The 15597-nt window shown below is 36.8% G+C and overlaps 1 protein-coding gene and 1 long non-coding RNA gene across 3 annotated transcripts in view; one reads left to right on the top strand and one right to left on the bottom strand.

Moving 5' to 3' along the window:
- The window catches only part of ACTN2 (actinin alpha 2), a 76906-nt gene extending 63118 nt beyond the window's left edge, over positions 1–13788 (top strand). For both annotated transcript variants that reach the window (XM_046938534.1, NM_205323.2), the window contains exons 13-21: positions 464–572; positions 909–1049; positions 1433–1615; positions 2242–2376; positions 2831–3010; positions 3951–4097; positions 9824–9889; positions 10837–10995; positions 12348–13788. In XM_046938534.1, the coding sequence (XP_046794490.1) occupies positions 464–572; positions 909–1049; positions 1433–1615; positions 2242–2376; positions 2831–3010; positions 3951–4097; positions 9824–9889; positions 10837–10995; positions 12348–12506 (1279 nt within the window). In that variant the 3' untranslated portion in view covers positions 12507–13788. The remainder of the gene's footprint in view (positions 1–463; positions 573–908; positions 1050–1432; positions 1616–2241; positions 2377–2830; positions 3011–3950; positions 4098–9823; positions 9890–10836; positions 10996–12347) is intronic.
- The window catches only part of LOC121110429, a 36213-nt gene that overhangs the window by 12099 nt on the left and 8517 nt on the right, over positions 1–15597 (bottom strand). Inside the window, exon 3 of the long non-coding RNA XR_005858830.1 lies at positions 221–9278. This is a non-coding gene — a long non-coding RNA (uncharacterized LOC121110429). The remainder of the gene's footprint in view (positions 1–220; positions 9279–15597) is intronic.

Here is a 15597-nt window from a genome sequence, read left to right as displayed (position 1 = left end):
CATAGCACCAACATGTAATGGAATATTGGTGGGAAGGTTCAACCTCTACTGCTGTACCGCCAACATCTGCCTCTGACATTGTGGGCCAACAGAATAAAATAGGAGGCGTTGCTTTTGGAGCAGCCCTTATAATTACACAATGTATTAATCTGGAAAGGATCATTGGATTATTTAAAATAAAGCTAATATATTTCAGGACATTTAATTTAATACTACAAACCTCCAGGAACTTGATAAAGCCTCAGACTGAAGGAGGTGTTGATACTGTTTCTGTGCTGTGCTTCTTGAAATGTAGCATGTTTAAATCATACATGTCTACACGCAGCACTTGCTTACCTGGAGGAGAAATATTGCAAAAAAATAGAGGGGAAGAATTACTGAAGGGCAGTGGAATAGCATGCACAATGCAACTATTCCTGCCTCTCAGAAGACTGCTCAGACTTTTGTCTTCACTTTTTCTTAGTGAACTGGACTATCACGATGCTGCAAGTGTCAATGATCGATGCCAAAAGATATGTGACCAATGGGACAGCTTGGGAACACTTACTCAGAAAAGGAGAGAGGCACTGGAGGTAAACAATATAATAATGATCAGCTCAGCTGAGAGGATGAATTTCTACTTGAAAGAAATGACTAAAGCAAGATTAGCAGATTTAAATTGATTTGCAGATAGATTACAATATCAAAAACAAGTCATTTCATCTGTTACCCTTGAAAGGCATACATCCCTTTTAATGCCTGATATGAAAGTATCTTTAGTACTGTTGCCATAAAGCAAGTGGTGAAACCACTCGATTAGATAATCATTTGCTTTTGAAAAGATGAAGCATGATTTTGTTCATAGGAATGTGTGTAGAATTAGGTCTTGCCTCTAATAAAAAGGAATTTACCTTTTCCAACCTATACAGAGGACAGAGAAATTGCTTGAAACAATTGATCAGCTTCACCTGGAGTTTGCCAAAAGAGCTGCTCCTTTCAACAACTGGATGGAAGGTGCTATGGAAGACCTACAGGACATGTTTATTGTTCATAGCATAGAGGAAATTCAGGTAAATGGTTGTCTTTTTTTTTTTTTTTGGCTTACAGTCATAAGAAAGACAAGAAAAGAAACTTTTTCTTTCTTGGAGAATACAACATAGGTAAGAGATTCTGTCCTAACATTTACGTTCTGATAGGTGATGTCTATAATAAAGTTATTTCTTGATGGGCATGAAAGTATTCTAAAATATAGAAGAAGCAGTAGTCTTGATGAAGTTAATCATGGGTTTTTCATGAATGTATCTATGTGTATTATTTTATGTACATACAGATACATGTAGACAGGGTGTTTGGGAGTCTGAGAGAATGAACTATGCTTATTTACAGCAGATCCTCCAGATGTTGGAAGGAAAATTACAGTTTTCATGCTCTCCCTCTCTGTCTCTGATTTTAGAGTTTAATCTCTGCACATGATCAATTTAAAGCTACTTTGCCAGAGGCAGATGGTGAAAGACAGGCCATACTGTCAATCCAGAATGAAGTTGAAAAAGTTATTCAGAGTTACAGCATGAGAATAAGTGCAAGCAATCCTTACAGCACTGTTACTGTGGAAGAGATTCGCACCAAGTGGGAAAAGGTAATGAATGCTAAATGCATAAAAGAATGTTGTAACGTAGTAGTTTGGTTTAGGAATACTGAGATGATCCAGGAAACTTAACAATAAATCTGTCATTTCTTTCTAGATCACCAGATGCCAAAATGAACCAATTGCCATTTCAAAACTGGTGGAACTGGCACAAATTAACTATTTCTTCTTAAATATATTTTCTAATGTGGACAGTGGAAAGAGGTTGCAGCATAATATTAAGTTATCGTTTATTATTCTAGAAACGTATTAAATGCAATTAAACACATTTTGCATCCATAAAGCACAGTGAAAGTAATAGATTGTATGAGAAGTTGATGTTGAGATGAAAGAAGTAGTAGAAAGATAAGCTAGCTTTCATAGTACAAAATATTTTGAAATATTTCAGTGATCTCAGAGGTGAGAATTTCACTCTCTCATCTGGATGCCCAAAACTATGGTAGCAATTCCTTATGTTAGCACAAAGGTAAATACAACAGTGATAATTTTTCTGGCTTGTTCTGATATTAATCTTCAGGCCAATAAGAAAAATTACTAACTATAGGCTTTTTTGTTCTACTTGTTTTAGAAGTATTCAGTCATGAATCCTCACACTTAATGCTTTCTCACTGTAACAGGTGAAGCAGCTGGTACCTCAGAGGGATCAATCATTGCAGGAAGAACTAGCCCGCCAGCATGCCAATGAACGCCTGCGTCGCCAGTTTGCTGCTCAGGCCAATGTCATTGGGCCATGGATCCAGACCAAGATGGAAGTGAGTATCAGACACTCATGCAGAAGCTGATGAGTAAAGTATTTTATCATTTGTTATCTTTGTTGTATGTACAGGATATCAACAGTCTCCGTGATAGTTTGCGAGCTGTTTAATCACAAAGAATTTAGTACCCTGTTGATTCTTAGAACTGTAAGATTGTATAAGTGATGGTTAGTAGGATATGTAGCTTTGAAAAAAGTATGACTGAACAGCTATTTTGCTTTTGCTCTTTACAGAAAAACATTGGGATCACCGGCAACTCAATATTGATTCCAGAAATAAATAAGTCACATTTTTTTTAAATGAGTTTTCTACAGTAAAGTTTATCATCTCTGTATGAAGATTTTATTACTTTTGCTTCTTAATCTGAAAATATGAAATATTTTTGTGAATGCAAGTCAAATTAGAAAATCTGAAGCTTAAATTTTGCGTGGTGGGGGGTGTCTTTTTGCAGGAAATTGCCCGCAGCTCTATTGAAATGACAGGGCCTTTGGAGGACCAGATGAATCAGCTGAAGCAATATGAGCAAAATATCATTAACTATAAACACAACATTGATAAACTGGAAGGAGATCATCAGCTCATACAAGAAGCCTTGGTGTTTGACAACAAACACACCAACTATACTATGGAGGTAAGCATTTACTCTGTTTTGTACTTGTTAGATTGTTTTGCCATCTTCTTCCCTGTAACTGCCTTCCCTGATCTGAAGACACTGCTATGAAGAATGAGATTTGGCAGACTTTCTGATAATACTGTAAAACTTTTTTGTCACACATTTTATTGTCACACATACTGATGAGAATGGCCTAGTGCAAGACTGAGACATAAGATATTTTGAAGAGCCCTTCCTGGGTCTGGTAAAGGTGGAACAGAAATTAAGTGCTTCTTAGTGAAATTTAATTGGCTTGATTTCTTCTCTGGTTTGCTGCAAACAAAAAGTTCGAATGAAAATATAGCTCATCATGACTTGGCTTGTTTTCCTTCAGATAAACAGTAGTACAGCAGTGGATTTTTTCGCTTTTTTTTTTTTTTTCCTGTGGCAAAGCAATGTTTCATCTTTACTAATTTGCTATGAGAATTTACAGATTACCAGTGAAGGTCCCAGTGCTGCTGATGTGTAGGAGGACAGCTGTTTTACACACTTGTGGGAGATGCTTTCTCAGTTTTAAAGAATGATTCCCATGTTTGTAAAGTGACTTGTGACATTAATTATTTACAGAATGCTGGAAAATGGCTGAAATTGGTAATGTGGGAAAAAGTGTTGTTTGAATACAGCCTCTAACTAAACTGAGATGATTGAAAATAACAGCACTCAAAGTCCAAGTCTTGTCATCCAGAATAAACTCAGGGATCACTTAGTTATAGTAAAAAAAAGTACCCAGTTAGAAACCAGTTCCATATTTTCCTGAAGACTATTTTTATTTTTTATGACCTTCAGTTATAATGTATAGTTAGTGGTATGGATAAGACATCATGTAAGCATTTAGAGCTGATTTTTGCTGACTGTACTTTTCATAGTTTTAGAAAAATATGTTTGACTCTTCAGTGAATCAGTATTTTCTCTCTCATAGCATATCCGTGTTGGATGGGAGCTCCTACTTACTACCATTGCTCGAACTATCAATGAGGTTGAGACTCAGATCCTCACAAGAGATGCCAAGGGTATCACCCAGGAGCAAATGAATGACTTCAGAGCATCATTCAATCATTTTGACAGGGTACAGTACTCCTGCCTTTTCTCATCTAGCAATATTCATTGTTCCCAAAAGCAAGTCTCCTTCCATTTCATATATAATCTTAAAAATCTGCTAATGCAGTAACAATAAGCTATTTTTAAAATGGTTCTAAAGATCAATTAACAAAATATTTATAACCTTATGAAATCTTAGCATTATACACATACCCTACTCTCTCTAAATGTAATGCAAATTACTGTTCTGCTAGTATTGTTGAGTACTTGTTCAAATAACAGACAGGGTTGGATACGCTGTGTTTTGGAAAATAATGTGCCCTTTTACATTAAGGCAGTGCAGCATGGCTTCCACTTCATTAAATGTAGCAGTAATCTTGATTACAATATTTTTGTTTACTTCTTTGAATCACAAGTTGTTGCTCTAGAAGTAGATCTGTCGGGAATATAGCTAGGGCAATGATAGTTGCCAAGGAAAATCCTTTATCTTCCTGTCTGTAAGTGGGAAATAAGAGCCTGTATGTTTCATTTATCTAATAAGTAATGAATAAAAAAGTAGGAATCAAAACACTTTTATGAAGAAACTTAACTCACTCATTCTGTGATTTGTACAGTGCAGTCACAATAGAGCGATTATATTCTTAGAAGCATAATGTAAGTTTAAGAAAGGAAAAAAATGAACTCTAAAACCACTCAGCCTTCAAGCCAAGCTTTCTGTAAAGGACAGACAACAGAAACACTAAAAAAAGAGAAGCTTATACTGGTTAAATTGCACTGTAATTTAAAGGGCAGATATACCATGATCTGCACAGGATAGAAGGAGACACTGAGCAAAGGTGTCTGAGAGGAGCAGGCTTGTTTTTGATTTCTGTATCCTCCTTGTTCCATTGCACACTTGAAAATTTATTGTCAGTGAATGAAGGAAACCTGGGATGCTTCAGGGATACTTCTGAGTACACAAAATAATGAAGATTCTAAACTTGGAAATTAGATAGAGAGGGCAGGAATTGATTTTTTTTTTCAGTCTTGACCACCTCAAAGAAATGAAGATGAACATAAGCACTAACATGAAAGTAGCGACTTCTCCATGTTAGACCCCCCCCCCCCCCAAAAAAAAAAAAAAAAGCAGTCTTTTAGCAGTATGTAATGCTTAGTAATGCTCATAGGAGCATTTCTCTATACCTGACGTAGTTTGAAAACACACTGAAAGAATTAGTCTGCGATTCATATTGATGGATAGCCAGAAAAGATTTTAGAAACTAACGCTGTCCTTGAGCAGGAGGCCTTAAATACATACGGAAAACTGAGTCATTTTATGCATGCTATAGCTCTGACTTGTATGGTGGCATTTCTCCACTTTAAGAAACATCTTAATGTTTGACTCTTAATGTGTGTTGAGGATGTCAGCAAAATATTAATGTGCAGAGCAGCCCCCTTCTCCATTTTAAAGAACCCATTTTAGTATACATAAACCTAACAGTTCTTTATAGAGTACTTCGAAAGAGAACTTGCTTTAGTTATAAATCTGAGGAAGGAACCCCTTTCTTCCTCTCCAGGAAAGAAAGCAAATAACACGTATATATGGGTTTTTTTTTTCAGTTTATAATAAATCATGGGGCTTAATTCTGTGGTTGTTAGCTTTTTGGAAGATAGCTAAGTTATTATTTTAAATGGCTTCTGCATCTTGAATATTTAAAAGAAAGCTATTAGATATTTTGTAAGTTTTTGTTTGGGGCTATGTGCCCCTGACCCCCTAAATTACACTGAGTAAGGAGACACCGTGCATGGAAGAATAATAAGGGCAGAAAGAGCTTGTGTTTCCTACAGTATATCCACCAGCACAGCTATGCTAGCACAAAAAATCCATTAAAAGTCATCTTGTTAAAGTCAAATGGTAAGTACACTAACTCCCTTGAGGCAAAGGGGAAGCCCTCTAGGATCTTCTCTTTCAAATTACAGGCGGATGCCCCTGAAGTTATTCCTGAGGATGTTGCTGCAAGGTAACTCCTTGCTGGAGGCTATGCCTAAGGGCACAGTCTAGTTGTAGGTGTAAATAGAAACCTTTACTATTGCTGGTATATTTCTTCTCCTCTCTTAATGTGTTTGCATAGAGGAAAAAAAGGAAGTGGAACACAATGTCTAAATCACAGCAGTTTAGAAGTGTTCAAAATGTTGCATAACTGAATAATGGTATGCAGACAAATTGGGACATTGAAATAGTTATGTTGTCAGTCACTGATTTTCAAGTCTTTTAATGTAGAATCCTTTTTCAAATTCAGGATATTTAGTACATTCTAAGAAAAATGGGATAAAACGTCTGCAACTGCTTTGCATGCAGTGTCCTACCAGCTGCTGATATATTCTACTATCGATTTTTGGCAAACTACAGATTTTAAGTAGGAGTTCTGCATGCAGAACAAGAGCATCCTGCCACCATTTACTTTACTAGCAGAAAAAAACAGCTTCCCATTAAAAAAAACACATGATCAAGCCTGTGCAGGTCAATTCATATTCATGAAAATAAAGCACATATTGTAAGATACATTACTTTCACTTAAAATTCCACTTTTTTATGTAAGGCCACATATAATTCACACGGGAGAAGGAAAAGTTCTCTGGGGAGTAATAATGAAATAAGGTGAGATTTCACTGTTTTAGTTTGTACTGACAAGAAAGGATAAATGAGTCATTTATTTAAATGCTTTACAACAATAATTTCAGTGCTTAATGTTGGTTTCTAAACAACGCAAAGAACCATTTTCCAGTGAGTAATCCGTTAAAGGATTTTGATCTATGACTGAATTGCAAAATATCATTGTATCCCCTGCAACTCTGATATATGGCAAAGGTGAAGATGTTTTTTTTTTTAATACTGAAGATGATACAGATCATAGAGATTAAAAAAATCGTTACAAGTATGTGAAAGCCTGCTGTAGCACATGGAACAACTACTTGAGCTCTCTTCTGGGGAATCCCAAAACCAAATGCTGACTGGGAGCTCGATCACAACCACTGACTTCTCTTCTGGTTGCTTTGGTAGATATGCTACCCCCCCTTTCACGATCAACTCTCCTCCAGTGCCTCTTGTATGATTCCAACTGACACATAAACTGACCACCCCCACACCCCTGGTGTATTTGAATAGCTAATATTTTCCTACAAGACCCTGTAGAGGAGGAGGAGAGACAGAATTTGGATCTTAGCTCCAGTTCTAAAATCACATTGTTTGTAGTTGCACAGAAATTTCTTTGGCTTTAGAAATATGATCAAATGAGCTGACTTTGCTTCTATTGTGTCTTGATCCCATAGCTTACCCTCAGAATAGTTTTCGACAGTTTTGAGTCAACCTATGTTAACATTTTCATTAATGATAAAACATCATTTCATTAATGATAAAATCATTTTGAATGCTTTGCAGCAGGAATTATTCCATAAAATAGAGATGCTAAAGGTTGTGGTTTTGGCTTTCAACTAAATGCTGCTCTAAATGTGTAGCTTTGCTTTCTGTCTCATTATTCTTCATCTTTCCTTCATGAAGCTGGTGGAGGCTGATGCAGAGGAGTCAGTATTCTAACAACACAATATGTCCAAAATGCATGGCATCATGAACTTGATAAAGCACCATTTAATCCAATTAATTTGGTAAATAATGCATTTGTTAAAACTCTTAGGATTTTAGTAATACATAACTACATGAAAATTTTCAGAAGTACGTTATTCATCCACCAAGCAAACCCACTCTCTTATATGTAGCAGTCAGTCTGTCACATCAATAAGTGTAGTATTTTTTCAGCTTAGGAACATTTCTTTAATTGTATATGCTAACACAGATAGACTTGTTTTGTATGAACAAGAGGAAAGAGATGGGTAAGTCTATTTTTAAGAAGGTAGCGTGAATTTTTTGACCAACAGAATGAAAAAATTTGTTCAAACCAGGGATGCAGTTTAACATGGTAGTACTAGGGGCACTTAACCTAGAATTTAATGGGGACTCTTTAAAATCAGTTTTCAAAGCAAAACTTTATAGATCATTAATGAACTGAAAATAAGTTGTCAGGTATAGATTTCTTTTGAATCTAGGCATTAACTCAGTTGTTCTCTCATTTTACATATGCATATTCAGTTTCTAAGTAATATCAGATCTAGAGAGAAGTAACGGTGACTGAGTGTGGAAAAAGGTTCTGTACAGATTCAGTGATTTGTTTACTGCATCTGAGATACACTGTATGGCAATAGAAAATGGAAGCAGCAAATGGTAGTTCAGCAGAACAAAAACTGCCTTGTAAGCAAAGATGTTTAAAAAGTACCTGTAGAGGAAGCACAGTTTTAACATTGTAATTGAAGTCCAGCTCCTCTTCCACTAAGGAAAAAAGTAAAGCATGAAACTACAGAAGTTTTACACATTTTAGGGAATTCATTGCAGTAAATTAACATTACATTTCCATTAAGTTCTATAAACATATGGTTACTAATAAAAGTGTCGAATGTTCTTTACTAACCAACTAACCTGGTCTGTGATTTTTTTTTCCTTCTTTTCTTTTACCTTCCAAATGCATGACCTGTTATGGGATGCTAGGATGAATCTGACAATCTACATTCTGATGAATTTAAAGCCTGCCTCATCAGTCTAGGACAGGTTGGAAATGACCTGCAGGTAGAGGAAACTGATGTTATTCTGTTTTCAGATAGGTCAATATAATAATTTTCAATTATTAATTTAAGAACCAATGTATACAGCATAATGCTTTGAAAAGATCCTGTGCCTGGGAAGGCAACTGGGTTAGACGAACTCTCTCTCAGCATACCTTGGAGCCACATTTCTCTGACTGTGCATTTCAAACATTTTCCAGGCTGTTTCTTTTCCTTGATAAGAGACAGCTGTGAAGAACTCCTATGCTTTTCGCACCCAGACTTCTGTCCATTTTCCTTTCCTCAGACAGAATATAAGTGCTGTACTGTTCTCTCCTTGTTTAGGATGACACGATTCTTTCTAAACCGCTGTATTACAATGCAAAACAGAGGAGACATTTATTTACCTTATTACTGTCATACAATTTATAAGCCAGGAATGCTGCATATGAGTTACTGCCTTCAAAATTAGCAATCTCCTTTTATTCAGAGTCTTCCAGTTACCTTCTTCTAAGTCTTTTAAGTGTCACCATTTAAGCCAGTGTGTTCATTTCTTTGCTATAGTCCAGGTCTTGATGGCCTGTAGTCAGAAGAAGGAAAATCTCTGTATTTATTTCTCATATATCAGCAGACAGCTTTTATCATGTCCCTTCCTAGCCTTGGAGTGGAGTATTTTAGTCAATGATACATTATTTTCAGACTGTTTTTAACTACACTTATATTCACTACACTATCCCTTGCAGAACCTTCAAAAGACATTGCATATCAGAGAGGCAGTTTGTGCATCTCCTGATTTTTGACTAGCTTAGTAACAAATTTTTCTCCTTGCCTTTCTCTTTGTCTTCTCTGGTTGTGCTCTCCGTATGTTCTCCCTTATCTCTCCCCCGACTTTTCTTAATGTTATTTCTTGTGTTGAAAATGTCTGTTTCCTGTGTGTGATATGTTAGTTACTTCTTCCTTCTCTAAAACTGATGATAATTCTGGTGACCTGCTTGGGCAATGTCAATGAATACTGTTTATACACTGGATCCAATTTCCCAATGGTCTAAACTCATCATCTCTGAAAATGACCGTGGATGCTTCAAACCTTCCCATCTGTATTCCTTATGTTATTTTGGTCAATAGAGGAAGAACGGACTGATGGACCATGATGATTTCAGAGCTTGCTTGATTTCAATGGGTTATGATTTGGTATGAATTTTAAGAAACAATGGCAATTGCTTACAGTTTGTAAAATTAACCACAGCAACACTAAAGCTGATTTAGGTTGATGGAATACTAATAATACAATTTACACTAGAGATACTACTTCCTTCTTTGTTTTTTTTTCTTCCATCTTCCAATGGTTAAAAAGGAAGTTAAATGCAGTTCTAGACAGCACCAAATACTAGACTGCTGCATTGCTCTTTGAAGGAAACTTTCAAAGTTGAAATTAACAGTTACTAAATTAATATATTTTATTATTCCTTCTCTATAAAATTTAAATTTTTGTCTGCATGAAGAAGGATAAGTGTGATGTTTTTTAATTCTTTTAATTCTCATAGACTACCTTTGGGTATTGCATTTGGTTTCCTTCAGTTATTTATTTTTATAATTTCCCCCACCGATACCACTTTGTTCTTTGTAGTAGAAAGATCTGCGTAAGTTGAACTGTCTGCTGTTTGGCATGAAATTTTCAGAATTGTTTCTCTTAGTTCTCAGTTCAATGAGTCTGCATGTGCCTTCCTGGGATATTTTTCCACCTCCCTGTGCAGTACCTTAATTACAATGGAAACATTATTGGTTTTAGGAGGGGGGTGAAAAATGCAGTGTTAAAACAAGTTTAACAAGTATTAGAATGGGAAAGAGGAGAAGTTGAAGGAAGTTAATTGAAGGGAAATATTGTGTATTTGGGACAAATAATATTTTTTTCAAAAGCACCAAGGCCATTTTACAAAAGAGAGGTAGTCACTTAAGATCCCAGATTTCACTGACTGTGACATTTATGTTCCTAAGTCAGTAAGATGCTTTAGAGACTTTGTAGCCTCTGCCCCATGTTGGTTCATGAGAGGTATGGGCTGTCAGAGATTGATTACGGTGACCTTTTCTTTTTCTTTTTTTTTTTTTTTTTTTTTTGCTTGTTTTGGATTCTCTGAAAGGGTGAAGCTGAGTTTGCTAGAATCATGTCCTTGGTTGACCCCAATGGACAAGGAACCGTCACTTTCCAGTCCTTCATTGACTTCATGACCAGAGAAACAGCAGATACAGACACGGCTGAGCAAGTGATAGCTTCCTTCAGAATCCTGGCTTCAGATAAGGTCAGTCATCTAGCTGCTGGCTGTAGGGACTCAACAGCTCTCCCTTGCAGCCTTTACTTGCAGAAAGTCTTGTACAAGGTTTTTAGTAATAGCAGAGCTTTGTTTTCAACTTGTAAGGGTTCAGAGAAAGCTCTTAGCTTTCTTCTTGTTTGGAACCAACTCTCTTAGATGAAATGCATACAGAATTCAAGGATTGGTCTGTATCCCTTCACATCACAAGGAGCTGACAAAATCAGACTTCTTAGAAAATAAACAGTTTGTCTGTATAATTGATATATTGCACAACAAGCCTATTTGCATACAGTAGCCTTCACTAGAAGGGAACTCATTCTGCGTAACATGATGTTGTCTGGATGTTTCAGTGCAGATTTTGGCCCTGGAACATAACCGGAGTCAATTGCACAATACTTGACCTAATTGTGAGCCAGGTTGCGACGGCTGTGACCTGACAGCTCATTCAGCAGGGTGATGCAATGTGCCATTGTCCCGTCCTAGGAGCAGGAGAAGGCTTCCTGTAGTTACAGGGTACATGGAAGAAGATCCTGAATATAGCATGCTATCCTCCTGACAGCTAGTCCTGCTGCTGAGTGGCTCCAGAGTAGCCTCTGGAGGAGAGAGGGCTCCTGCTGCCAGAGAACCCATCCTATGCTATTGAGAAATGAGAGATCACAGCAGTACATATCTATTTGCTCAGGTTCACTCAATTGATTTTCTCATTCTGGCTGTTTCTATTGATTTTGTGATCTCAGTTATTATGAACCACATTCTAAATTCAGGACATGTTCTCAGCACAGTTACTGTGGAACACATTTTGAATTCCAGATGTGTTCTCAATAAGAATTCATATGGAAGATGAATGCCAATGTCTCAAGAAAATACAGTTTATGTTGTTATTTTAAACAATGCTGATTCTGCTAACAGTTGATATGAGTGTATCCTTCATATCGTAAATGCAAACCATTAAGAGCAATAGTACATCTTTCATAATAAATACATTAGGCTGTTGAAACTAACGGAGTCTAACTGAAAGCATGTCAGTTCTATCACCGCAGAAGCAGCAGTGAGGCACACTAGGGATGAGCTCCTGTATTCGAAGCAGGCTATCTATGGCTGCATAGTATTCACTGGCTAACACACACAGTTACCTAGCCTGAGACTGGATTTTGACCTAATCAGTTTGTTGGTAGGATTGTCTCCTTCAACTCATCATTAAAGGTTAGAGTTGACCAAGGAAAACATTTGGTTTCAGGAAAGTAGGCAGAACATCCACGCTTATTAGTCACATAATGAATATATTTGATGTCTTTGAAGAATACATACTGAATTTGTCCATCATTTCCCCCCCCCTACAGCCTTATATCCTGGCAGATGAGTTACGTCGAGAGCTGCCTCCTGAGCAGGCTCAGTACTGCATCAAGAGAATGCCACAATACACGGGCCCAGGTTCTGTTCCTGGAGCCCTGGATTACACCTCTTTTTCATCAGCACTGTATGGAGAGAGCGATCTCTGATTCTATAATTGGCTGTATTCACAGTAGACACAACAAATACCACATCTGATTGCCCAGATTGCTTCTCAAAAGGTTTGACAAGCTGATTAAAAAAAGGAGTTTTACAAATGCAGTAGGTACCTTCATTGTAAAGTTCTATTACTAAAGTAACTAGTGTATGTTAATGTGTGCAGCACGCTAGATTTCTGCATTGTTGGTTTTAGGTTGTCAGTCCTATACAATGCCAGAAAATATATTAAAAAAAAAAAAAGAAAAAAAAAAGAAAAAAAAGATGCAAGGTATTAACTTTCTGGAAATATCTATTCTGAAAATAAAATGCAAGACCTAAGAACATTGAAACTGTTGATTGTTAAGAATCACAAAGTATTTATCCATTTCTCAGAATGTTTCAATGCCACATATGCTTCTTTCACAACGTTCATAAAACCATGTTTAAACCACACATCTTACTTTCATGGAGCAATGTCATTTTCCTCTAATACTTCCTGATTTTTCATGCTTCTACTGTTGAAATTTAGTAAAATGTTAAAATTAAGTTTTTCAGGGAAGAAATATATCAAACAAGTAAACTACTTAATTACTGAAACAATTAAGAATGCTATGTTTTTGTCTCTTAAAGATGGTTTTATGTTCTCACAAAGAATTGTAATATAGATGAAAAAGGCCTGAAAAGCTGATTAAAATTGCAGGTTTAGAGTTATGTAAGCAGTGCTTTTCTTTTAAGCCTTTAACTTTTACAGCTGAGAGTACAACTTTTATAATCAGAAATAATAGGGAACCTAATTTTATGTAACTTGTTTTGTTTTGAAACCCTCATTCTTGTCTGTGTTGGACAGTCTTTGTTTCTCAGTATACGAAAGCCTGTCCCTTGTTGCATTAGCGGGCAACATTCATCTCCATTCTGCATAATGCAAAATCCCATCTTAGCAAATGTATTGTGGTTGTCTTACAGCTTTAACTGTTCAGTGCTCAACTTACAGTTTGTCTTGGTTTCTACTGGTTCACAGGCAGTTCAGTCTGTATTATTGTCTTGACTTCTGCTGGTTCACAGGCAGTTCAGTCTGTGTTACGGTCCTGTGCACTAGTAGTTCTACTGTTTTTTTTTTCCATCTTGAGAAATGATTAAAAATGAAAGCAGTAACTTTTTTACTTGAATCCTACTGTCACTGAGGAAATGCAATGTAATCAAACAAAACCATTTACAAATGGTGAAGTGAGCTGTGCAGCCCAGTGCTATTAAAGCAATGATGTGCCTATTAAATAAAGTCTGCTTTTCAAAACATTATGAGACTTCTGTCATTGGAATCATCTAGTATTTCCCCCTAAGGACTTGATATACCTCTGAAAATTAGAAGAAGTTTGTCTGTTGAAAGCAGGAGTTCAAAAAAATGCCATGCATTTCTATACACTGTGTTTACATGAACAAGTGCTATGTGCTGGAGATACACCTAAGGCCTCATGAGCTGACATGGATCTAAGAATGAATGGGACAGTGTTAGCACTCAGATCGCCAGAGCACACATGTCAACAGCTTATTAGACTCCTAGCTTAGATGAATTCAATGACGCTTACGCACTTATAGTTTTGAAGATGCTGGCGTTAACATTTCTGTGTATCTCTTTTTCCTCTTCCACAAAAAAGCAATGGTAAGTACACAACAGTGCTTTCATTGGGCCTTGCTTTGATATCTTTGAGTGGGAAGCATTAAAAATAATCACTCTGTGTATGATTTCATTCCTAAAATAAGCATCCTGCAGGTAAGGTGCCTGTGGCGTGAGCAATTTCAGACTAATCCCAGAGGAAGACAACAACCAAGTTGATCTTCCCTCACCACCTTGTGTGCAGAGGCCAGCAGAGGGCTTCAGAGGGAAAATCAAGGCTAGAATCACATCTCCACGAATGCAAGTGCAGCCTCGCATGCTGCCAGAAGCTACTACTGCCACTGCTGCTAGTGACATGGTGCAGCACTGTTCTCTTTTTGTGATGATAGTGCCCGTACAAACAAAGTTTGGAGAGCTCTGCCTTAGAGCACTGACATTTCCAGCCAAATGACTTTTGGGTAGGACAAGTCCTATTAAAAAATAAATCTGTCTATCTTTAATTGTCACAGTTTAATGCAACTAGAAGAATAAAACGTTGAACTTCCACACATGGTATAAAAGCAAAGCCTCGTTTCTACAGGTAAGAAAATGTCAAAAATGGGCACAATGGCTTTTTATATCTGACACTCCTATTGGGAGACATTCGTGTTCTCTGTCTGCTGTTTATTCCTGGTGGTAGTCTAATTGTGATAAGCTTCCTACTTTTGACAGTATGAAGGAGACTTCCACACTTGTCTTTTCACTAAATGTTCCGTTGATCAAAGCAGATGAGAAATGTTCTCAGGACCTTGAGAAAAAGACTTCTGTAAAGTACTTTTTCCATTTGCAAATCGGATTTCTAGTTGCTAAAGTAGAGCAAACTAAACTGAGGCAGACAGCTGAAGGGATTAATTACCCATCCATACTTGTCTGAAATGTCATTCCACATTTATATCCTTCTAGCATAGTTTCCTGAATTTTATTTCTTACATACTGGCCACAAAAGACTTGGATCAGAGCCACTTCTAGTGGCTTCTGTTTACATCAGAAACACATTCTCTGTTTCTTGGAAGAGAATATGCACTTTTATCCCATATGCAGGTGGTCTCAGTGAAGAAGGAAAATAATTCATGTTGACAGCCTGTTTTGGAAGGTAAGCGCAGCTTTCTTTTTTGATTTAAATGGCTTGTGGTTCAGAGCAATTCTGTAAGGAAGTAATTGTTTGATAGTTGCTAATACATGAATAGAGTTTTAGGCACGTGCCTCCAACATTGATAGTAGCGTCAGTATTTTGGTGCGCTAGTTTTTAAAAACAGCTTCAGTCATATTTTGATACGAGAATATTAATTAGATAAGGGGTAATGCTTCCCCAAGTCTTAACAGTCTGTGCACACATTTTCTTGTGAATCTACTTTCTGCTTCAGAGGGCAATTTATCTGATATTGTTTTAGGCCAGTTATTTTAATATAGGGACACTGGTTGTTCTAAGCTGGATTTTATTTTGCTTTATT

This window comes from Gallus gallus, chromosome 3, assembly GCF_016699485.2.
Source record: "Gallus gallus isolate bGalGal1 chromosome 3, bGalGal1.mat.broiler.GRCg7b, whole genome shotgun sequence".
Lineage (NCBI taxonomy): Eukaryota > Metazoa > Chordata > Aves > Galliformes > Phasianidae > Gallus > Gallus gallus.
This window is presented reverse-complemented; position numbering and strand designations above follow the sequence as displayed.